This window comes from Bison bison, unplaced genomic scaffold (genome assembly GCF_000754665.1).
Source record: "Bison bison bison isolate TAMUID 2011002044 unplaced genomic scaffold, Bison_UMD1.0 scf7180017864499, whole genome shotgun sequence".
Taxonomy (NCBI): Eukaryota; Metazoa; Chordata; class Mammalia; order Artiodactyla; family Bovidae; genus Bison; species Bison bison.
In genome coordinates this window covers 4967539-4992314 of record NW_011495058.1, presented here as the reverse complement: position 1 = coordinate 4992314, position 24776 = coordinate 4967539, and the positions used below count along the sequence as shown (strand labels likewise).

The 24776-nt window shown below is 42.2% G+C and overlaps 1 protein-coding gene across 1 annotated transcript in view; it reads left to right on the top strand.

Annotated features, from left to right (window-relative positions):
* BLVRA (biliverdin reductase A) overlaps positions 1–24776 on the top strand; it is a 51652-nt gene that overhangs the window by 23480 nt on the left and 3396 nt on the right. The window contains exons 3-7 of the mRNA XM_010829057.1: positions 7470–7591; positions 10555–10674; positions 13928–14025; positions 19463–19570; positions 21853–22024. Coding sequence (XP_010827359.1) covers positions 7470–7591; positions 10555–10674; positions 13928–14025; positions 19463–19570; positions 21853–22024 — 620 coding nt within the window. The remainder of the gene's footprint in view (positions 1–7469; positions 7592–10554; positions 10675–13927; positions 14026–19462; positions 19571–21852; positions 22025–24776) is intronic.

Genomic DNA, 24776 nt, shown 5'->3' with positions numbered 1-24776 from the left:
AAAATAACAATAATCCCATTCCTTCTTCTTGTCCTGTGGATCAATGCTGTCATTCATTTCACTTACGTATATGCATTTACATAAACATAAATATATACATCAGCATACATAATTCAATACTTTGTTGCTGTTATTATTTTATTTAGATCAACTAAGAATAAGAAAAATAAAGTTTGTATTTTACTTTCACTTAATCCGTCTTCCTTTCTTTAGGTAGATCTGAGTTTCTCACCTGTAATATTTTTCTTCTCTCTAAAGAAATTCTTTTAATATTTCTTGCAAGCTAGGTCTACTACAAATTCCCTCAAATTTATGTTTGTCTGAGAAAGTCTTTATTTCTCCTTCACTTTGGAAGGATAACTTCACAGGGTACAGAATTCTAGGTTGGTAAGTTTTTTCCTCTTGACACATGAAATATTTCATTCCACTCTCCTTCCTTGTATGGTTGTTGAGGAGAAGTTGGATATAATTTTTATCTTTGTTCTGTAGGTAAGGTTTTTTTCCCTCTGGCTTCTTTCAGGATTTTTTTTTCTTTATCTTTGCTTTTCTGTAATCTGAAAATGATATGCCTAAACATCATTTTTTGGGGACGGGGCATTTATCCTGTTTGGCATTCTCTGAACTTCCTAGATCTGTGGTTTGGTGTCTGACGTTAGTTTAGGGAAATTCTTATTCATTATTATTTCAAATACATCTTGTGTTCTTTTCTCTCTTCCTTCTCTTTCCGGTGTTCTCATTACATGTGTGTTACACCATTTGTAGTGACCCACAGTCCTTGGATATTCTCTTCCTTTTTTCAGTCTCTGTTCTCTTTGCTTTTCAAGTTTTCGGGGGTTACTATTGAGATATCCTCAGTTTTAGGGATTCTTTCCAGTGCCGTGTCTAGTCTACTCGTAAGCCCATAAAAGGCATTCTTCATTTCTGTTACATTGTGTTTGATCTCTAGCATTTCTTTTTTATTCTGTCTCAGGATGTCTCTCAATTTCTTACATTGCCCATCTGTTCTTAGATGTTTTCTACTTTATCCATTAGATCCTTATCATAGTAATCATGCTGCTGCTGCTGCTAAGTCACTTCAGTCGTGTCCGACTCTGTGCGACCCCATAGACGGCAGCCCACCAGACTCCCCTGTCCTTCTCCAGGCAAGAACACTGGAGTGGGTTGCCATTTCCTTCTCCAATGCATGAAAGTGAAAATTGAAAGTGAAGTCGCTCAGTCGTGTCCGACTCTTCGCAACCCCATGGACTGCAGCCTACCAGGCTCCTCCATCCATGGGATTTTCCAGGCAAAAGTACTGGAGTGGGGTGCCATTGCCTTCTCGGATAGTAATCATAGTTGTTTTAAATTCCCAGTCTCGGTAATTTCAACACTCCTGTTATGCTGGTTTTGATGCTTCTCTCTTTCTTCAGATTGTGTTTTTGTCTTGTTATGGCTTGTTGTTTTTTCTTGATCTCCAGACATGATGTATCATATAAAAGGAACTGCTTTAAATGGTGGGGAGGTGTAGGGGGAGGGGACACATTCTACAGTCCCATGATCAAGTCTCAGTCTTCTGGTGAGCCTATGGCTCTACACTATGAACCACAGAAGTATTTTTCAGTTTATTTTTCTGCCTCTCTTAGGTGGGGGAGTATGGCTAGAGTGGGCCAGAGTTGGGTGTTTCCTTTCTCCCAAATGGAATTCTAGAGTAGCCTGGAGTTTTGTCCAGTTGACCCTTGAACAGTACCATGGTTAGAGGTGCTGACTGTCTGTATAGTTGAAAATCTGCCTATAACTCATAGTCTGCCCTCCATACACACAATTCCTATCCACAATTCTGCATCCACAGATTCAACTAGCCACGATTGTCTAGTACAGTGATAATTTAAAATGGAAAAAAATCCACATATAAGCACTGTTCAAACCCCTGTTGTTCAAGGGTCAACTGTTTTTTCCTACCCTGCAGTCAGTTAGGGTCTAATAATACCCCAGCAGGTTAGGGTCTGGTTAACTAGTTTCCTGTAAGGGCAGTCTCCTTAGGAAATACAAAGCACTGGTGATTTCAAGAGTGATGCTTTTACCCAGTCTTGTTGGAAACATGAGAGGAAACATCTCCAGTATTTACTGTGAGAACCTGGTCAAGCTCCTGGAGGTAAATGTCACAAAACTGAGAGGGTCTTCCTGCGACTGGGTCCCTCTGGAGTTTCTAGGTCTCAGAGTTGTCCGCACTGAGCCCCCAGTCACTCATCTGTTACAGTTCAGGCTTTCCTACCGCTTCCTGCTGTGGTTTCCACTCTTGAGTCTCTGCTCCACCAAGTTATTCTCTGCGTTAGTCCCTCGGTTTCTCCAGTCGTGGGGGCAGCAGTTTGCCTCATGTTCTCACCTCTCTTAAGGATCCTAGAGGAGTTCGTTTTAGTTAGTTTTTCAGTCTGGTTAGCTGTTTATATGTCCAGATAGAGCAGCAGCTTTCAAGCTCCTTACATGTGAAGTGGGAAACCAGAAGCCTTCATCTGTTTGATTTGCAGTTTCCTTTCAGAACATGCCTTGATGCCTCATGTAACATGAACAGACACAGGTGAAATGGTCTAGCAAAGTCATTTTTCTCAAAGATGAAGTTCTTTCCCAACGAGGAACTCAGTTGTTAATATGTCAGCATTTTCACCCATATCTTGTCCCTTGGTGTCAGTTTTGCAAGGAAATCTTGTCTAAATGAAATTTGAAAGCACTTTCAGTCAGACACTACCCAAGCCAGGTTTACAAGTGTGTGTGTATCATTAATTATTAAAATGGAAAAAGTGACTTGGCTTCTTACAGATAACGAAGCTGTTTCTTAACCTCATGCCTCTTTTAAAGCTAACAGAAACCTATGATCCTCATTATTTTCTGTAATGTAATTTAGTAGTTAATTTAGTAGTTAATCTTAATCTACTAAACTACTTAATCTACTTAAACTACTAAATCTGTAATTTAGTAGTTAATCTTAGGAATACCATAAATATTCAGCCTCATAAGGAGATTGCTTGTTTCCTTTTCCATGTGAAAGAAGAAACAAATATTTGATCAGTCTCATAAGGAAATTGCTTGTTTCCTTTTCTGAACGAAAGAAGAAGCAAATATTTGATCAGACGTGTATTTTGGCTGTTCAGTACAGATTACTATAAAGACTGTCTTTCTTCTTTTTTGTGTATGAGACTGACAAAAATAAAAATTAAAAGCTAGACTTGTAACCCAGAGGCACTAACTGGGCTAAACGGCCTGTTGTCAGTTGGGCATTGTGGCCACAAGCTTAGAGCTACATTTCCCAAAGTTCCATTTCACGTGTGAACTTGGCCAGTGAGAGGCGCTCCCGGGAGATTTGGAGGCTGAAGAAAGAAACTTACTCAGAGGGCACAGTTGCTCTTCCAAGCTTCAGGCTGCAGATGCTTTCCTGAGGTCTTGGCTTCCAGGCAAACTCTTGAGAATCACTTGCTTGATTGCAGTAGGAGATGGTCAGTGATGGCTTCTCTGGCTTTACCTCCCTAGTGGTTGCAATGGTGATGTAAACCTCTGATTCCCCATGTTAAAACTCTGTGCTTAGAACACATTACTGAATCCTGACTGGTACCTTGAGCAATTTATAAGTTAAGTAACAACAGCAGTACAAAGTCAGGGAGACAGGAAGTGGAAGTATACTGTTCTTATGTTTGAAATGATATAATGTTATCTCAGTCATGACTAAGCGACTGAACAACTCTCATGAACACAGATGCAAACATTTAAAATAAGATTTTAGCAAATAGAATCAACAGTATATGTAAAGAATAATACATTATGACCAAGTGAGGTTTATCCTAGGAATGAAAGGTGTCATTGTATCAACAGACTTTAAGAAGAAAAATATCATATGATCATCTCAATAGACACAGAAAAGGCACTTGACAAAGTTAGACCATTTATGATTTTCAAATGTAAACAAAATATGAATAAATGGAAATATCCACATCCTGATAAAGGATATCTACAAAAAAATCTATAGCCAAGATCATTCTTCATGGTAAAAGAACAAATTCTATCCCCAAAGATTAAAAGCTAAGCAAGATTGTCCTCTCTTACTGCTCCCGTTCAAAATCATACCCACCCAGGGCAGTCAGGCAAGAAAAATGAGTAAAGCACATACAGATTGGAAATAAAATCATGTCTAGTCACATGTCACTCTATGGTCTATGTGGAGAATTTAATAGAATTACAAAAAAAGCTGCTAGAAGTAATAAGTGAGTTCAGCAAGACTGCAAGATGCCAAGTCAGTATACAGAAATCAGTTGTACGTCTATATACGCACAATGAGCAATTGGAAATGGAAGGTAAAGTATAATTTCATTTATAAATAAAATTTATAATAGCACTAAAAATCATAAAAATTTAAGTATAAATTTAACAAAATGGGTACAGAATCTATCCACTGAAAACAACAGAATGAAACAAATCAAGGACCTAAATAAATGTAAATATATGACATATTCATGGATTAGAAGATTCATTTTACTGAAGATGTTGGGGTTTTTTCCTCAAACTTATCCATAAATTCAATATAATCCCACTCAAAATTCTGGCAGGAATTTTTATTTTATTTCATTTTATTTATTTAGTAATTGATTCTAAAATGTGTATGTAAAGGGAGGAGAATTAGAATTTTGAAAAACAAAATGAATTCACAGTAATAGACTTCCATACTTACCATAAAACTATAGTAATCAAGACAGCTTCCACCAAGGTACAAAGGCATTTCAATAGAACAAGGTTTGTCTTTCTCAATACTTGATATTAGGACAATTGGATAGTGTATTCAAATAAAACAAAACAAAAAAGCTTGATGGCTTCCAGAGAAGGTGACCTGTGAGCTGGGTTTAAGCACCCAGTATATTTAAAGACAGGCCTGGCATACCCCTGCCTAGTTGTGGATAGTTGATACAGCCTGTGGAATAATCAGACCTCACCAGTGGAGATTTATAGATGGCGAATAAACACATGAAACAGTGCTGCTCAACATCGTTAGTCATTGCTGCTGCTGCTGCTAAGTCACTTCAGTCGTGTCCGACTCTGTGCAACCCCATAGACAGCAGCCCATGAGGCTCCCCCGTCCCTGGGATTCTCCAGGCAAGAACACTAGAGTGGGTTGCCATTTCCTTCTCCAATGCATGAAAATGAAAAGTGAAAGTGAAGTCGCTCAGTCGTATCCAACTCTTAGGGACCCCATGGACTGCAGCCTACCAGGCTCCTCCGTCCATGGGGTTTTCCAGGCCAGAGTACTGGAGTGGGGTGCCATTGCCTCCTCCACATTAGTCATTATGGAACTGCAAATAGAAACCTCAATGAGAGACCACAACACACCTATTATAATGACTAAAATGAAAAGAGGAGAAGACCTGATGATACCAGGTGCTGGCAAGAATGCAGAATGTCACTCTCAGACATCAGTGACAGAATGCAAAACAGTATGAACGCATTGTTTTAAGTGGAAGCCAGACCCAAAAGACTGCATATTGTGATTTCACTTATATGATATTCTAGAAAAGGCAAAACTACTGGGATGGCAAGACAAGTCAATGGTTGCCTGGCAGGGGAAACAGTTGACTGCAAAGGGGTATGGGTAATTTTGGAGGGGATGATAGAACTGTTCTGTATCTTGATTGTGGTAGGTATGTAAGTGTGTGTTGGTCAGAACCCATAGAACTGTACACAAAATGGGTGATCTTCATTATATGCAAAAAGAAAAATCTAACTGATAGCATCAGGAAAGCCTTCATATGGTTTAAGATGCCCAAGTCTTGAAAGCTTTGAAGCCATCCCCCTGTGGATGGTAGGGAGAAGCTCCTTCCAAGCAAAGAGAACAGGATTTGCAAAGACTGGGAGGGAGCAAACAGTCCTGTGTGTTCTTGGGAGGTCGGAAGCATAAAGTTATAAAGTGGAGGTGACTAAAAGGCAGTGCTGGAGAAGCAGGCTGGAGCTGGGTTGTGGAAGGACTCGTGTTTGGTAGAAAACATGGACTTGGATTTTTTTTCCCCCTTCAATTGTTTTCTTACAAACTGTCTCATGGTTTGGGCTGCTGTACAGTGCCACAGAAATTCTCTTGAAGTTCGGAGTCTAGAAGTCTGAGATCACGCTGAGATATGGGGGGCCCCCTTTGTGGGCTGCAGACTGCTGACTCCTCATCATGTTCTCACGTGAGCAGAGAGCAGGGAGAGGAGTCAGGCTGTCTTGTGACTCTTGCAAAAGTACCAACCCCATTTGTGGGGGCTCCTCCCGCATGACTTCATCTCACCCTGATTACCCAGAGGCCCCACCTCCTACTACCATCATACTGGGGGACAGGGATCCCAATATGCCTTTTGAGGGATACAGTCATTCAGTCTGTAACAGTTAGGAAAATGAAGAGCTTTAATCAGGGGAAGGACTTAGTTTTCATCTGAAGCATCTGCTCTGACAGGCCGGGGTACCACCCATGGGAAGGGTGAGACCAGGAGGGGATTTATCAGATCATTAGGAAAGGGGGCAAACTCTGTAGGAAATGGTGACACACTCAGATGACAAAGGTGAAGGAAAGGGGAACCTAAGGGGGACATTCAAGTTTCTGTGCTCGGAGGCATCCAAGAAGAACTGGGTTTGAGGTTTATATAGAGAGAGAATTTTTATCAGTTTGGATTATAGTAAGTTGCTATATAACTTGAAAAACTTGAGTTGATTTTTCATTCTAATACTGTATGCATTGTACCCAAATAATGAGTAAGCTGTCACAGTAGGGTGAGAGTGACATCCAACCAGTTCCTGGTTGGAACCCAGGAAGCCAGGGTGGTGAGGAGTCTGAATAAGGTGACCGTGTGCCCACATGCCCTGTCCCCCCGAATCTCACTGAGCACTGTCATTTCTGTATGACTCTCCGCTGCATCAGATTTACGCGTCCACTGGAGGAGAGTTTTAGGGAGGACAGAGGTACCAGACTAGGGCTGGGTACAGCTTCAAGATGAAGATCTTTCATTAGGGGAGAGGTGGCCGTAGAAGTGGGTGGAGAGCCAAGTGTGCAAGGAGCCTTTTCCATGGATAACACAGGTCAGAGCAGCCACAGAAATATTGTGGGGAAGCTGACTTCTCTCCAACCCTGCATTTCAGGGAGTCTCATTCCTCTTCCCCTGCTGTGGGTTTTGTGATCTGTGTTGGCTCCTGGCTTGCTTGTCTGGTCCCTGACTGGTCCTGCCCACATGTCTGTTTTGCTATTCTATGCTATCTTCCCAGACTGTTTCATTTTAGGGGATGTTCTTTTAGATTTTAATAAATGTTTGTTGGATTTTAAATTTTGTCAGAATGAAAAATATTTGGTCTTTTCAGTTGATATTGTACTCAAGCCAAACAAGCTCAGCATCTATACACGGCAGGGAGGGACAGAAATATTCAAGTTAAACATTGTAAGTATGATCCTGGACCATTTTTAAACCCCACCTCGATCCCGTGTGTTTCAGCCCGAGAGGAAGTTTGGCGTGGTGGTGGTTGGCGTCGGCAGAGCCGGCTCCGTACGGATGCGGGACCTGCGGAATCCACACGCTTCATCAGCGTTCCTGAACCTGATTGGCTTCGTGTCCAGGTGGCTTTGCCCTGTGCCCTGTAATTCCCTGGGAGCTGGGTGCAATGGATTAGGGTTCTCCAGACCCCAGAGAGAGCAGGCCAGCTCTGGGGTCATTCCAGGGAACTGTGCAGGGTCAGCCCCACGAGATCTCAGACGGGCCTGGGAACTAAAGAGTGCTGGCCCTGCAACTGGGATGTGCAGTGAGTCATCCTGTAGGGGACCACAAAGGCAGAGGCGGGGAGGGTGAGCACAGGGCCTACGGTGACAGGAGGGGCACAGTGAACGCACGTGGGTTGGCCTGAAAGAAGCTTTAGGTGTGTTTCATCAGTTAACTATGACAGCCTTCCCAGGGCCCTGGGCTTTGTAAGCCTGACCAGTTATTTGACATCAATGCCAATATCAACCTACTTGACAGATCCAGAAGCTGAACTGCAGAGAGGTTAAGTAATTTGCCTGATGTCTCACAGCTGGAGAAGTTGAAGAGCTGGACAACAGTGCACGTCTATCCGATTCCAAAGCCCGGCTTTTAAACACCATGTATTCATTTCCCCTTTGATAATTCTGAACCCTGCTTTCAAGGATTATCATTTATGTCCTGTAACTCAGCCAAAACCTAACTTTAACTGCGTTTCTTCTTCCCTTACTCACCCTCAGCTCCTCCTTGACCCCCACCACTTCCACACGCACTACTTACAAAACTCACACCATGGAACATCAGTTACCAGCAGTCATTGTGAACCTGAGGTAGGCCCTATGTGAGCCCAGGCATTGGGGCAGAGAGCAAGTCAGGCAGGTCTCTGCTTTTTAGTGCTTTAGAGAAATCACCTAAATGTCAGTACTTAGATGAGCTTAAGTAACCATCATGATGGTCCATGTAGAAGTTCTTTCGTATTTTAATTTACGGGACCTGCCTTCTTCCAGTTTGCCTGTCTCAGAACCTAGCCCTTCCTTAAGGACTTAAAGTGAATTTAGGGCACAGAGGCAACCCAGAAGTGCTGGCAACCTGCCCTTGGTCAGTCTTCCCCTCGCAGGAGGAGTCTAAGGGAGCAGCACAGAATGGAGACTTGATACCGTGATTAGCAGCACTGTCCCTCCCCTGCTCCCCTGCCTGCATTTGGGATCTCACGAACCAGGGCTCTGGGCTGAAGGGGGGCTTCTGCTTCCCCATCAGCCCTCCTCTGCTAGCTGGTGCTATGCCTCACCTACCCAGGTCCCATAGGATGGCCAGCTCATCCTCCCTTCCCCTCGCTTTACCACCTCCCTGCTGTTATCACACTGTCCCCTCACCACATGATCTGTTCCTCACAACCTACCTGCTAAGACCTGTCACCTCCCCAGGAATCCTCTTCTGAAACCCTGAACTGGGTGTTCCTTGCCTTCCTGGAATCTCCCACTTGTACCCCAGGCACAGCATTCTTCTGGTTATTTTTATTCGGCCATGCTGCATGGCGTGTGGGATCTTAGTTCCCCAACCAGGCATCAAACCCATGCCTCCTGCATTGGAAGCACAGAGTTTTAGCCACTGAACCACCAGGGAAGACCCCAACTCCTGTTATTCTTGTGTTGTAGTTATGTAGTCTCTTCCTCCCTCTACCAGACCAAGCTTGCTAGAAGCTGAAGACTTTAGTTCATTCCCCACTGTTGCAGAATCCAGTAATTGAGAAACCAAGCACCACACTTGGAGAATTGGAGAACTCAGGTTTATTATGCCGGTGAGCCCGAAAGAGTCAACACTACAAGCCCTGAGCCCCGAATAAAGGGGTTACAGAGTTTTTATAGACAGACTATAGTGGGCAAATCTAGCTGCTAATAGGGTGGTTTAAGGGTTTCGTGAGCGTGGGAACAGCAGTCAAGATGGGGAGGAGGACGCTTGACCTTTACATGGACAGGCATGATTAAGCAGGTTTGCAGGGCTGGGCAACTGCAAACAGCAGGACAAGGGTGAGTGAGATAAGCTGTAGTTCCTACTGTTGTAAGTCTTTCTGAGACTACGTGACCTATGTGATCCAGACTTTGCAAGGAGCAAGCTGAGTTACAGAGGCAGAACGAGCAAGAGGTTATGTAAAATTTTAACTTTTCCTCTTCACATCTTCCATACTGGGAAGGCACAGGGAGGCAAGCAAGAGGCATTGGTCAGACCAAGCAGTGCAAATGGGGTGGCCCCCACAGGAAAGAACCTACCAGAATGTTCTTCAGCAGCCAAACTCCCCCAGCTGCCCACTGGCTGCTGCCACTCAAGGGGGCTCTGCGCTGCCCCCAAGCCTCCTGCCAGCTGCCCTGTTTCCTCTGTGACAACCTTGGTTGGAGGATTGCTCCTCTACCCCAGCCTCAGCTCCAGGGCAGCGTGCAGCCAGCACTCTCAGCTGTTCTAAAGCAGGGGTCCTTCTTACTGTGTGGGAGTCAGAAGGCTCAGGCTCCTGTCCTGCCCCTACTACAGTTAGCTGTGGAGCCCCTGCCTCTCTGGGCTTTGTCAGCTTGGCTATAAAGGAGGCAGTGATGCCTGCCTTCTGCTTGATGGACACAAGGCCGTGATGTACGTGAAGGAGCTCAGAGCCACACAGCACTGGGCCCCTCAGAGGTGTTAGTGTCTTGGATCTGGATTAGGTTTGACAGTCCTAGTGTCTGGCCAAGTGCTTGGAGCTGGCAGGGACCATAGAGATTACTTCTTATGAGATAACAGGAGATCGGTTCTTTTTATTTTAGAGATGACGTAAATTCAAAGGCTCCCACATCATACAGGCTGTTAGCGGTGGTATCAGCACTCAATGCCAGTTCCCCAATTTCTTACTCTGTGCTGGAGGCTCTGTTTCTTACTCTGTGCTGGAAGTGCCGTGGAAATGAGATGGAAGAAACTGCTCTCTTCATTTCCAAAAACTGATCACCAGGACATTGTTGGGAGCTGGGGAGCAGGATGGCACTCATTTATTCTCAGCTGATGTTCTGCCTGCTTTGATTCCCACTTGTCTGTTCTTCTCAAACAGACGAGAGCTGGGGAGCATTGATGAGGTGCCGCAAATTTCTCTGGAAGATGCTCTTTCCAGTCAAGAGGTCGAGGTTGCTTTTATCTGCAGTGAGAGCTCCAGCCACGAGGACTACATCAGGTGGGTGTTCAAGTCCTCACCTTGCACAGTCGTACAGGACAATGGAAATGCCTGGGCTGATGTCTTACATAGGGGTCTTAATAATCAGTGGGATGGACCCAGGACTTTAAAAAATTATTGTCAAAATGTTAACTCTCACTATGGGTTATAAAGGTATAAGGACATGAAAAATATAGTAGAAATAATATTTAGTTCACCATAATTTAAACCATTAGACACATTAAGAATTAAAGTGCCTTATTTCATTGTAAAAATTTTATTGAGAGTAGTTTGACTAGTGCCTACCTTCTTAGAATCTGCCTACAATGTGGGAGACCTGGGTTCGATCCCTGGGTTGGGAAGATCTCCTGGAGAAGGGAAAGGCTACCCACTCCAGTATTCTGGCCTGGAGAATTCCACGGACAGAGGAGCCTGGCAGGCTATAGTCCACCGGCCACAGAGTCAGACACGACTGAGAGACCAACATTTGCCTTCTTCTCAGCGTATAATTTAGGATATGGAGCCAATGTCTTTTTTGTGCCTTGGAGAAATGCCATAGTTCTTTCAGCTTCCAACATTTTATCCTTTGTACTTTAAACAACATGAAATCTCTCTGAGAATATCTCTAGGAGTTCTTTAATAGGAAGTGTTTTTTGCCATGAGATGATTAAGGAAATAGTGGTGGCCTAAGATTGGGGAGGTTGCATTATATTCATAGAGTAAGAGAAATGAAATGTCTCCCCCACACGTACCCTACCCCCTGCCCCACCTTTGAATGCAAAGCCTAGAGCTCTCCAGGCCTTTGGTGGCATGGAGCCTGGAAGGAAGAGCCCCATGGAAGACCTGGCAGCTAACAAGGCAGTGCCACCTGCCCCTAGAGCTCAGCTTTCCGTTTAGGCCCTGACATTAAACTACAGCTACTTCCGCAGTGTGGTTGCCCAGAAGTCAGCTGCTCTCTCTTTATCATACTCACTCTAAATGTGGACAGAGCACCTTTATGTGGATCCCCTTAACCTTCTTTGGCACCAGAGAAGACCTGAACGAAGTAATCATATAATTCCCATACTTATCAATGTTTGTCCCCTAGAATATCTGGAGCATAAAAGCCACACTTCTGAGCACAGCACTCTGGGTCCTTCCCTTACATCAGACTCCCAGCTCCTTTTAGGACCTCATTTCTCTCTCTCTCCCCTCCCCTGCCACACAGAAACGCTGAAATTCACACCATGTCTCAATGGACAAAGCCCCATAAATGCCCAAGCCCCTGCCTATGCTGTTCATCGTGAAACACCCTCATCTCCTGGCACCTGGAAAATGCCTGTTTACACTTCAAGACCCAGTTCAGAGCCTTAGTGAAATGTTTTCCAATTGCCTCAGACAGAGCTGGCTGCCACGAGTTTTGTAGTCTTGATTGATAGCTGTCATGTGGTAATGGAGCTACTAGAGGTGATAGAATTCCAGTTGAGCTATTGCAAATCCTAAAACATGATGCTGTGAAAGTGCTGTATTCAATATGCCAGCAAATTTGGAAAACTCAGCAGTGGCCATAGGACTAGAAAAGGTGAGTTTTCATTCCAACCCCAAAGAAAGGCAATGCCGAAGAATGTTCAGACTACCACACAATCGCACTCATCTCACACGCTAGTAAAGTAATGCTCAAAATTCTCCAAGCCAGACTTCAACAGTACGTGAACTGTGAACTTCCAGATGTTCAAGCTGAATTTAGAAAAGGCAGAGGAACCAGTGACCAAATTGCCAATATCCGTTGGATCATCGAAAAAGTGAGAAAGTTCCAGAAAAACATCTATTTCTGCTTTATTGACTACGCCAAAGCCTTTGACTGTGTGGATCACAGCAAACTGTGGGAAATTCTTAACAAGATGGGAATACCAGACCACCTGCCCTGCCTCCTGAGAAATCTGTATGCATGTCAAGAAGCAACAGTTAGAATTGGATATGGAACAACAGACTGGTTCCAAATAGGAAAAGGAATAAGTCAAGGCTGTATAATGTCACCCTGCTTATTTAACTTATATGCAGACTACATCATGAGAAATGCTGGACTGGGTGAAGCACAAGCTAGAATCAAGATTGCCGGAAGAAATATCAATAACCTCAGATATGCAGATGACACCACCCTTATGGCAGAAAGTGAAGAAGAACTAAAGACCCTGTTGATGAAAATATAAGAGGAGAATGAAAAATTTGGCTTAAAGCTCAACATTCGGAAAACTAAGATCATGGCATCTGGTCCCATCATTTCATGGCAAATAGATGGGGAAACAGTGGAAACAGTAACAGACTTTATTTTTGGAAGGCTCCAAAATCACTGCAGATGGTGATTGCAGCCATGAAATTAAAAGATGCTTGCTCCTTGGAAGAAAAGTTATGATGAACCTAGATAGCATATTAAGAAGCAGAGACATTACTGTGCCAACAAAGGTCCATCTAGTCAAAGCTATGGTTTTTCCAGTAGTCATGTATGGATGTGAGAGTTGGACGATAAAGAAAGCTGAGTGCTGAAGAACTGATGCTTTTGAACTGTGGTGTTGGAGGAGACTCTTGAGAGTCCCTTGGACTGCAAGGAGATCCAACCAGTCCATCCTAAAGGAAATCAGTCCTGAATATTCAGTGGAAGGACTGATGCTGAAGCTGAAACTCTAATACTTTGGCCACCTGATGCAAAGAACTAACTCATTTGAAAAGACCCTGATGCTGGGAAAGATTAAAGGCAGGAGGAGAAGGGGACAACAGAGGATGAGATGGTTGGATGGTGTCACTGACTTCATGGACATGAGTTTGAGTAAGCTCCAGGAGTTGGTGATGGACAGAGAGGCCTAGCATGCTGCAGTAAATGGACATGACTGAGCAACTTCCAGTCGCTGCTCAAGGACTGCAGCACACCAGGCCTCCCTGTCCATCACCAACTCCCACAGTTGGGAACTGACTGTGGTAATGGACAATTTACCTATTGACACGGCTGTATTTCTCCTCCAGAATAACTGGTAAATATTACCTGGTTGGATATGTCAGTGAACGAATGGGTGAATGTTCAAGTGAGCACATAACTAGAAAGCCTTTCTCTTACTGCTAAATAGAAAATAGCATGAGATGCAGTTTGTCCTCCGCATCCCCTGGCCCTGACTCTCGTCTGCATTCTGTCATGGCACATTTACCTGGAGACTTGTGTGCATTTTTCAGTCTGTCATGCAGGGTACTTAAGCAAAGCTTAATTGAAGTGCATTTTATCCGTATTTATCCCTCTTTTCCAAAGGCAATTCCTGAATGCTGGAAAGCATGTCCTTGTGGAATACCCCATGACACTGTCTTGGGTGGCAGCTAAGGACCTGTGGGAGTTGGCCGAGCAGAAAGGTGATGTATGTTCTGTGCGTCTGGAGCGCACACCCTCTTACTAAGAATTCCTGCCTCTAAGACTTCTATGGTACCAACCTTATGCCTTATAAACAACCCTGTGTCAGATATGTTATTGGCCCAGGGGCTCCCAGCCCAGCCTGCATACTGTAGGCACATAAAGCGCGGGGGTCGGGGTGTGTTTGTGGAGGAACAACAGGGCAGAGGGATGGGTGGGAATTGGCAGACTTTTGTTCAAGGCTTATCAGCTCCTTTTACTCTAATGAAAAATATGAATTAGCTTCCACTTATGCTAATATTATATTATCTTGCTTTTATTCATGTGATACTTGTATTGCTAATGGGAAAATGCCTAGATTAGGGTAATTGATTGTCTGATGTGCACAGTTTATGGTTTTTGTTCTCAAGAGGAGCACCGTTTATTAATACTGGGAACTTGGAAACTCTTCTAAGCATATGTTATTTTGTTTAATTCTCTTAGAAATCCTTGGAGGTAGGTATTTTCTCTAGCTTATGTATAGGAATCCATGGCTCAGAGAAGTCGAAAATTTTCTACCAGAAATGGAGCATAACCTTCAAAAATTGTATGCCTGTAATGAGGGTCAGATACGACTGAGTGACTTCACTTTTACTTTCCACTTTCATGCATTGGAGAAGGAAATGGCAACCCACTCCAGTGTTCTTGCCTGGAGAATCCCAGGGACGGGGGAGCCTGGTGGGCTGCCGTCTATGGGGTCGCACAGAGTCGGACACGACTGAAGCGACTTAGCAGCAGCAGCAGCAACTTATATACTATTGTACATCTACTATACTTTTTAAAAAAATTGTGTACCAGGTCACAAAGCTAGTAATGTGACCACTAAATGAGAGGTGGAGATTTGATTTCAATCCTTTTGGGCTCTGAAGTCCACATTTTTCCCTCTGAGCCTTGCTGAACACCACAACTAGAGAGAAGCCCACACGCCACCACTAAGACCTGATGCAGTCAAATATAAAGAAATATTTTTTAAAAGGCATATAGTCCAATGGAATAGAATAGAGAGCCCAGAAACAAACCCTTGTGTATAGATGGTCAAGCGATCTTTGACAAGGGTCTTTGAGATCACACAGTGCGGGGAATGGACAGTCTCTTTAACAGAAAGTGTTGGGAGAGATGGATAGCCACATGCAAAAGAATGAAGTTGTACCTTTACCTTATACCATTTTAACTCATACAGCCCTAAATGTAAGGTGTAAAATTATAAAACTCCTGGAAGAAAATGTAGGGAAAAGCTTCTGGACATTGGCCATGGCAGTGATTTTTTTCTGGATGTGACACCCGAAGTACAGGCAACAAAAGCAAAAGTAGACACGGGATTTTGCACTAAACTAAAAAAACCTTCTGCACAACAAAGGAGACAGTCAACAGAGTGACAAGGCAACCTACAGAATGGGAGAATGTGTTTGCAAATCAGGTACCTGATAAGGGTTAATATCCAGATTATATAAAGAGCTCTTAAGACTCAACAACAACAATAAATAACCTGACTTTAAAATACACAAAGAACCTGAATAGGTACTTCTCCAAAGAAGATTTACAAATGGCCAACAAGCATACCAAAAAGATGCTCATTGTCACTAATGATTATCACACAGGAGAAAGGCCTTAAGAGTATACTAAATGTGGGAAATATTTTACGAGCAAATCTGTTTGAACACTGGAGAATTCACACTAGAGAAAGGCATAGATGTACAGGGAATTTGCAATTTCCTTGTTCAATGTAGGGTCACTGGAGGAAACTGAGGGGCCATCGGTCTGAATTGAATCTCACTTCCAAGTGCTTCTGAGAACAGCCTGAATTTTTTCCTTACTCAAATTAGAGATTAGAGAGCATTGAGGCACCATTGAAGGGCGTGTATTTCTCACGTCTAAAAGAACCATATTTTGTGATGTCCACAATTCTTTGAGCTAATGTTGCTGTTTGTAAGACCACTGGGTCCAGGGAAACCATAATTGGTACAGAAACTTACATGGCAGCTGGTAAAGAATCCACCTGCCAATGTAGGAGACGCAAGATGCGATCCCTGGGTCGGGAAGATCTCCTGGAGAAGGAAATGGCAACTCGCTCCAGTATTCTTGCCTGGAAAATTCCATGGACAGAGGAGCCTGGTGGGCTACAGTCCATGGGGCCACAGAGAGTCAGACACAACTGAGCAACTGAGCACACATCATTAATGATTAAAGGAATGCAAAGCAAAACCACATTGAAATATCTCCTCAAACCCATGAAGATAGCCACTATTAAAAAAAACGAAACGAAACTGGGACTTCCCTTTTGGTCCAGTAGTTAAGACTCCAAGCTTCTATGCAGGGGGCACAGGTTTGATCCCTGACAAGGGAACTAAGATCCCACATGCCACACAGTATGGCCAAAACAAAGCAAAAAACCAACAACAACAACAACAACAGTGAGAGTGTGGAGAAACTAATTAGAGCCCTGTGCCCTATTGGTGGGAATATAATATGGTTCAGCCACTCTGGAAAACTGTATGGAGGTTTCTGAAAAATTTATAAATAGAATTACCGTATGATCCAGCAATCCCAGTTCTGGGTATATACTGAAAAGACTAAAGGATTTGGAAGAGATATTTGCACACTCTGGTTCATAGCACATTATTCACAATAACCAAGAAGTGGAAACAACTCAGATGTCCACTGATGAATGAATGGATAAAGAAAATGTGGTGAATATATACAATGGAATATTATTCAGCCTTAAGAAAGAAGTGAATCTTGTCACAAGCTGCAACATGGAAGAATCTTGAGAATATTATAGTAAATAATATAAGCTAGTCACAAAGAGATTATATGAAGTATCTAGAATAGTTAAATTCGCAGAAACAGAAAATAAAAGGATGGCTGCTAGGGAGTGGTGTGGAGGAGTAGAGGGAGTTATTTTAGTTGGGTACAAAGTTTCAGTTTTGCAAAGTGAAAAAGTTCTAAAGATCTTTTGTACAACAGTGTCCTTATAGTTACTACTACTGGACTATAGACTGAAAATTGGTTAATAGGGTAAATTTTATATTATATGTTTTACTACAGTTTTTTTAAAAACCAAATAAATTTGGAAGAATCAGAGCAATCAAAATTGAAGAGAGGATTTGACCTCAAGTGGAATGTTGATGCACAATAATTAGAAAGCCCCAAATGCAACATCATTAATTTAACAATTTGGGCAAGTCAAAATACGTATCAAATAATAGTCAAAAGTTCAGATCTTTTGTAAACCTCATTTTACAGAAATACATAAAAAAAATTATTTTGTACAGAAGTGTTCATGCCAACATTTTAAGAGCAAAAATTGGCATGCAAATTCAGTATTCAAAAGAGAATGGTTAATGATTAATTATGGTATTTTCATCTGATGAATACTATTTAGGCTCAGTCATAGATTCTTACTGTCATAAAAAAGGTACATGATACATGACTAAATACAGAACAGGTTACAGAACTACATGTAGTATCACCTTAAAACAAATACAGATGTGTGGACAATTTGTTTTGATAGTGGTTATTTCTTGGTAGTGGTATTTTGGATGATTTTATTTACTTTCTATTTTTCTTTATTTTTCATGTTTCTTTATTTTTCATGTTTCATGAGCATAATTTGTTTTAGTAATATGAAATAATACATTTTTTAAAATTGTTAAGAAGGTGCTAAATTGTATATACAGTATAGCCCCCCAAAACAAAAACAAATTTTAAAAAGTTACACATAATTTGGACAAATCACTAGAGAAATTTAAATATTTAATGTAAAGGAAAAAAAATTAAGATTATTAAAAGCTCTCTATAGAAAAAGAAAATAAATTTATGTTGTATTGCTTCTGCTGGTAGGGGGTAGAATTATAGAGATGGAGATCTCATCTTCATACAAGGAAGAGTTTTCTAAGAATCATAACTGTTCCAACATATTTACCCAGGATGCCATAGAAAATAGTTTCAGCATTGGGTATCATATAGTTGACTACTGCTTGGTTAAGGGTACTGTTTGCATTTTGAATATCACAAATAGAATGGAAAATCATATTTTTGTTTTCATGGGCACACATAAAATCAATCTCTAGCCCCATCTGTTACCTCACCAATCAGAGGGGATAGCTTGCCAAATCTGACATATTTAAATAACAAGTGAGATGAGCTTTTCTAGCACTTGTGTCGGTGGTTAAACTAGTTACAAATCACGAACCCTATGACACAAGAATTTCTGAGAAGTACGTTTTATTTCTTCTACAAAAGGAGCTCTGAACAGGCTAACACCAAAGCCACTGAAGAAATTGAATAATAAATCTGGTGCTCATCTGATTATCTGAGTTTTTGTAATTTGAGATAGAATTTCCTTGTGACAAATTCAGAGATTTTAAGTGCAGAGTTAAATGAATTTGGACAGAGTATATACCCATGTAATGATTACTCCAGTCAAGATACAGAACATTTTTATTATTCCAGAAAGTTCCCTAGTGCCCATGTCCTCTCGGTCATATATACCCACAGTAACATAGATGATCTACTACCAAACTGCCTTTCCGATTATCTCTCAGCTAGGATCTGAGATCTTTCCTGTATTGCTTAAACATCAGTGTCAACATCATGTCACATATAAGGGAGGGGGAAAAAAAGCAAATGAAACAAAATGGCAACAGTGATTAACTGGTTACTCAAGGGAAAAAAAACCAAATGAAACAAAAGGCAACAATGATTAACTGGTAGCATTCTGAGTGGTTTCATTTTTTTCTTTATGCTCTTTCACGTGTTCTCAATTTTCTACAATGACCTGATTTTACATTTATACTTTAAAACTAAAAATAATTTTGTTTCTACCGTATGATCACAATCATGAAAAATAATTCACAGCAGAATGACAAAAGGGAAATAAACCAATATCTTAGTAGTGGTTCTTTCTGGTAAATAGGATCTTGATATTTTTACTTCTCATTTTCCTCCCAAATTTAAAAACACTTATTATTTCTAAGATAGACAACACACCCTGTTTTGAAAGATGAGGCCAAAATGGTTCTTGAGAATTTCATAAATTACTAGTTGTTTTAGAAAGCTGCTGAAATACATGTGAGAAAATGAATGAGTGAGACTTCAAGTCCATGAATTGCAAGCTGCCCTTTCATTTTCTCCTAAGAAGTTCTTATTTCATAATCCATGACTCTTTCTGGCTTGCTCTCATATTTTTGTTGCTGTAACTATTTGTTTTGTTGAAGATTATTTGAAATAATGACAGACTTCCAGAAGAGTAGTAAATATAATACAGTACAGAGAACTACTGTTTCTTGAATCATATAAGAGTAAGTTGCCCAGCTGATCCCCTAATTATTTCATGTGTATATCCTACAAATAACACAGTTGATGATAACTGCCTTTTTCACTCCATTCTTGTCATGACAGGGAAAGTCTTGCATGAGGAGCATGTTGAACTCTTGATGGAGGAGTTTGCATTCCTGAAGAAAGAAGTGGTGGGGAAGGACCTGCTGAAAGGGTCTCTCCTCTTCACAGGTCAGTCCTTGGTGGGATCACAGGTCATGAGTCCCTGGGTGAGGCAGGGTGGGATGAGGTGGGGATGCTGAGTTCTTTCCTCGCTCTCTAGGATGTGAGCTTGGATTCATTTCTGCCAAAGAGTCTCTGCAGGCTGATTTAATTTTCCCAAATAGCCACAGACGATAAAAATATCTATTTTGCTTCTTTTCTCAAATGAGATTTGATTGCTTGGTGGGCCTTGGGTAAAATATGTGTTAGAAATCTGAAGCACATTTATACTTTTGGCCCAGTCGATTAGGCAGAAGCTTCTCTCATGAAATCCTGACAAATTGGATATTATGTTCTACAGGTTAAAAGTGAAAGCTCTTTTTTAAAAAGGACTGAGAAAAAGGTTCCTTGGAGAAGAGAATATTTTTATACTTATCTATGCAGCAGATAGAATATGCATAGCCCCTTCCTTCCTCCAACAAGTTATCAGAACATTAGCTGCAGCCAGAATATCCGATCTACTATATATTCAGCCGTTTATGTTGGTCTTTCTGGGAGCACCTCCATTAGCAGGAGAAAATGAACAACCTGGAGCTTCCAGCTCTGCAGTCTCCTCTGGGCGGACTCCTTGTCTGTCTGTACCCTAAGGCATTAGCAGTAGGAAATGAACAAGCTGGAGCCTCCAGCTCTGCACCCTAAAGCATCTGGGCCACCTTTCCCGAGGACTTGCATTACAGGAAGGAAAGTGTGACATTGTTAAGTGGGAAAACCATTCATCTCTTCACGAGTTTCCAGAAAATACAGTGGAATCTCATTTCAGAATCCATCTTCATCCTTTATTTTATTCCTTTTTGTATGTTTTAAACTCTTTATTTTATATTGGAGTATAGCCATTTAACAATGTGTGATAGTTTCAGCGGGACAGCAAAGGAACTCAGTCATACATACACATGTATCCATTCTCCCCCAAACTCCCCTCCCATCCAGGCTGCCATAACATTGAGCAGAGTTCCCAGTGCTGTACAGTAGGACTTTGTTGGTTATTCATTTTAACTATAGCAGAGTGTACATGTTGATCCCAAACACCCTAACTATCTCATCCTGCTCTCTTCCCCACTGTAGAAGTTCATTCTCCAAGGCTGTGATCCATCTTCATCCTTTAAAATGACCGTCTAATGAGCTTTGTGGCAACAAATAATAACCATTAATCTGCACAAGGAATTGTGCTAAGTATGTGACATGCATTATTTCATGTTAATTCATAGGATAATCCCATAAAGTGGGTATTCATTACCCCTGTCATACAGATTTTTTTTAATGAAGCTCAGAGGTGGGTAGCTTCACAAAGTTGACCCAACAGTTATGACTCAGGCTCAGACTTGTGACGGCTGCTCAGTCCTCTGCAAAGAGCAGGAGCAGACAGTGACCAGCCCAGAGGGAGCTGTGATTCCTGTGTAAGTTTGACACTTAGGTCCTAGTGATTTCAAACCATGTAGTCTATGAAACTTACAGTCTTGGTTTGCTATTATTTACCTTTTAATTTGATTTGCTTGTGATCTTCTTTAGAACATACTCATGATTATGAGTTGTTTTAAGTCAGGATCAAGTTACAAGAAATCTGTGGTTTAAAAATCAGTGTAACAGATATGATATCTTATAAATTGAAGTTATGTTTAAAATTTAGACTGGGAACAGAGGGGAGCAACATCTTGACCAGGTTTCTCACCCAGATCCTCTTTGGAATGTACTGTTGTACCTGAGATGATAGATATTGAAGTCTAAGAAAATACCACTGTATCAATTTTCTTGATGTAGTCTATAGGTATTACTGTTTTCTTCACAGCTATCACGATTCTTTCGCCCTCTTATAATTTACACAGCTATATATTTATAGGAACATAGGCTTGCAGGACTAAAATATGTTAATTCTTCTTTTACTTCAAGTTACTAAGAGAATATATATGTATATGTGTGTACCACATATATATGTGTGTGTGTGTGTGTATATATGTATATACACGCATACACACGCAACATATATACATTAGAAGCCTGAAACATTTTTATTTCCCTGTGAGCCAGATAACCTGCAATTTCCAATGAAATATTTTATTTTACCAGCAAACTGAATTTCAGAAATAGGAGCAAAGGGAGACATTTTTCTGAAAGTCTCCATGAGAATCATCTCGCATACCTCCGCTAGGAGGCAAGGTTGTGTGTTCTGATCCCCAGCCACATCTGTTGGCTCCCTGTCACCCCCCAATTGTCAGCCTTTCCCCTCCAGTCTCTGCCTTGTCTGTGATTCCCCACAGCTGCCCCATTGGAAGAAGAGCGGTTTGGCTTCCCTGCGTTCAGCGGCATCTCTCGCCTGACCTGGCTGGTCTCCCTCTTCGGGGAACTTTCTCTCGTATCTGCCACTTTGGAAGAGCGAAAGGAAGACCAGTATATGAAGATGACCGTGTGCTTGGAGACAGAGAACAAAAGGTAGGTCAGGAAAAGCTGTGAGGAGGGGGCAATATAAGGACATCCTTTTGTGTTCATGAGGGAGAATTTGGGGAGACCCAGGGACCTAGACCCCCACCCCCGACTCCAGAAGAGTCATCTGCTTCTGCAGTGGGACAGGTGCTGGAATCTCACTTATGTTGCTTCACGCCTTCCTCCTAGTCGCCCCATAAGGTTAAGAGAAGCATACAGATCTGATATGTTAGATATGTTTAGATCAGAAGAGCCCCCGAATGGCTCACAAGTTAACAATCTGGAAGTCAGAAGACCTTACAGAGGAGGAACACTCAAGTAATGAAGATGCCCCCCGGGAGCTCCCTTGGACTTGAGGGATCCAATTCTAATTTTCCCTATGGGAGCCCTGGAGAAGGAAATGGCAACCCACTCCAGTATTCTTGCCTGGAGAATTTCATGGACAGAGGAGCCTGGTGGGCTACAGTCCTTGGGGTCGCAAAGAGTCAGACATGACTGAGCGACTCAGACACAACACACAGATATGAGCGGGTTGCCTAAGCCACGCAGTGAACAATATCAGATATAGGAGCAGAAGTCCAGTTACATCTGTGACCTGCATTCATTCCAGCATTTTATTGTGAAAGTTGCAGGCACTGGTGAAGTTGAAAGAACTCTGCAGTGAGCATCTATACAGCTACCACCTAGATCTTGCCATTAATATTGTACTCAGCTTGCCTGTATCATGCCCAGCTCTTTATCAGCTTTATCACATCATACTGTTGTAATGTTCCCCAAATACTGATTCTTTATTCTCCATACCAAGTCTTTTTTTTTTTTTTTTCATTTAAAAATGTTCAAGAGACTTTAAAATAGTACAAAGATGTTCAGGTTGACTATAAGATCATACTGAGGTGGTGTCTGTTGGTTCCTCCATTGCTAAAGCCTCCATTTGATCCTGGTTCATTACACACCCTGATAATTCTTCCATTTGGGGAGTAGTGATACTCTTTGATTCCCAGCATCTTCCATAAACACCCGCACATCCATAAATGACAGAAAACACAACGCCAGAAATAATCACTAAATGTTTGCAGATTTTACTTGAATATCCTTAATGTGTTGTTTTTCGAAACCAAGTCCTCTTGGTCCATTTGGGAAACCAACATCATGATGGGTCCCATCTGGTACGAAATGCAGCTCTTTCACCAGCAAACCACCCTTCAAGATAAAAAGCTTCATAACAAGTCTTTAAAACATTAGGAGCCTCTGCGAGTTGTTTGCAGACACAATTCCTTAAGTTAGAGCCGCCTTCCAACAACATAGTGGAGCAGAGCAGAGCTGCAGCAGGGGATGAGGAGGTGGGGAGGCATAGCCTTGAAAGGTCACAGTAAAAGGACCAGTGAGACCAGGGTCATTGCCTGAAGCCCTGTTGCACAAAGTGCTAGTATTTGCTAACATTGCCTGAGTTCTCGCCAATGTGCCAGGGCCTAGCACTTTTACAAGAATTTTCTCATAATGTTTATACCAACTGTCTGGAATGGGCATTATTATGATCACCTGGGAAATTATGATCACCCGAGGCTCAGAGAGGTTAAGAAGCTCACCAAGGGCACACAGCTAATAAATGATTATGTGAGAATCATGCTCAAGCAGCCTGTCTGCAGTCCTCAAATGATCACGCCTTCTCCTCCACAATGCACAGGAAGGGCACAAAAAAGGAATATCATCAGGCCTTATCTTTACCTCATCCTTACCTATCAGTGAAGTAGGTATCATTAGCCTCAGATCATCCAGGAAAACCCAGTGCAACTCACTTCCAAGCCTGTGTTCTTTCCATTGTACTAGCAGTTTTCAAACTTTGTAAAAATAAGCATTCAAATGCTTTTTCAACCCAAACATCTATAGAAGAAGTGCACGTTTCAGTCCTCTTGTTGAAGCTGGTTGGTAGGACTGGGACCAGAGCCAAGTGCACCCCCCACCCCCTCGTCCTGTTAGAACACTGTTGGAAATTGCCACCTCTGCTGTGCTTGAGACACGTGCTGACTAGAGGAATGTGGCTGTGGGTGTACACCTTCCTATGGAAGGTGAGAAGTAAGAAGCATTTTTGCAGGTAGTCAGAGCTCAGGCTGGTGAATGCAGATATTTGCAACCGGAGGTTTCCAGAGAGGACCAGAGGAGCCATCTGAGTCCAAGCTTGTGGTTTGGGTCAGGATGCCTAGAGCTAAGAGCTGTCCAAGCCCAGAACATGGATGGACCCAGGGCCACCTTTAGCTCCACTCTAATTGACAGTAAGGTCCCAACAGCTGATGTCCTCACTTTTAAATATGTGTACAGGGAGACTCCCCCTGATGGTTCGCAGTTAAGACTCCCTGCTTCCAATGCAGGGGGTGGAGGTTCAATCCCTGGTCAGGGAACTAAGATCCATATGCTGCATGGTGCAGCCAAAATTATACACACACACACACACACACACACACACACAAATATGAACAGGAAACAGCATAACCAAGTTTTGAGCAGGTGGGACCACAAAAGGAGGAAGTTTCTCTGTCCACATCTCTCGTGATGTTTCCCTGCATGTGTGGGTGTTGGCATGGTTCCCCCTTTATGTACTTCACATATTTTTCTCTTAAACATTTTACTCACTCTCTAGTGTAGGTCTCGGTAAGCTGAAGGGAGGGTTCATTTACCCTGAGCTTCCTGCAGCACTCAAAATAATCAAGTGATCCTTTTGGGCCCCTTTCTTGCAACCCCACACCTTATATCTGTTTTTTTTTTT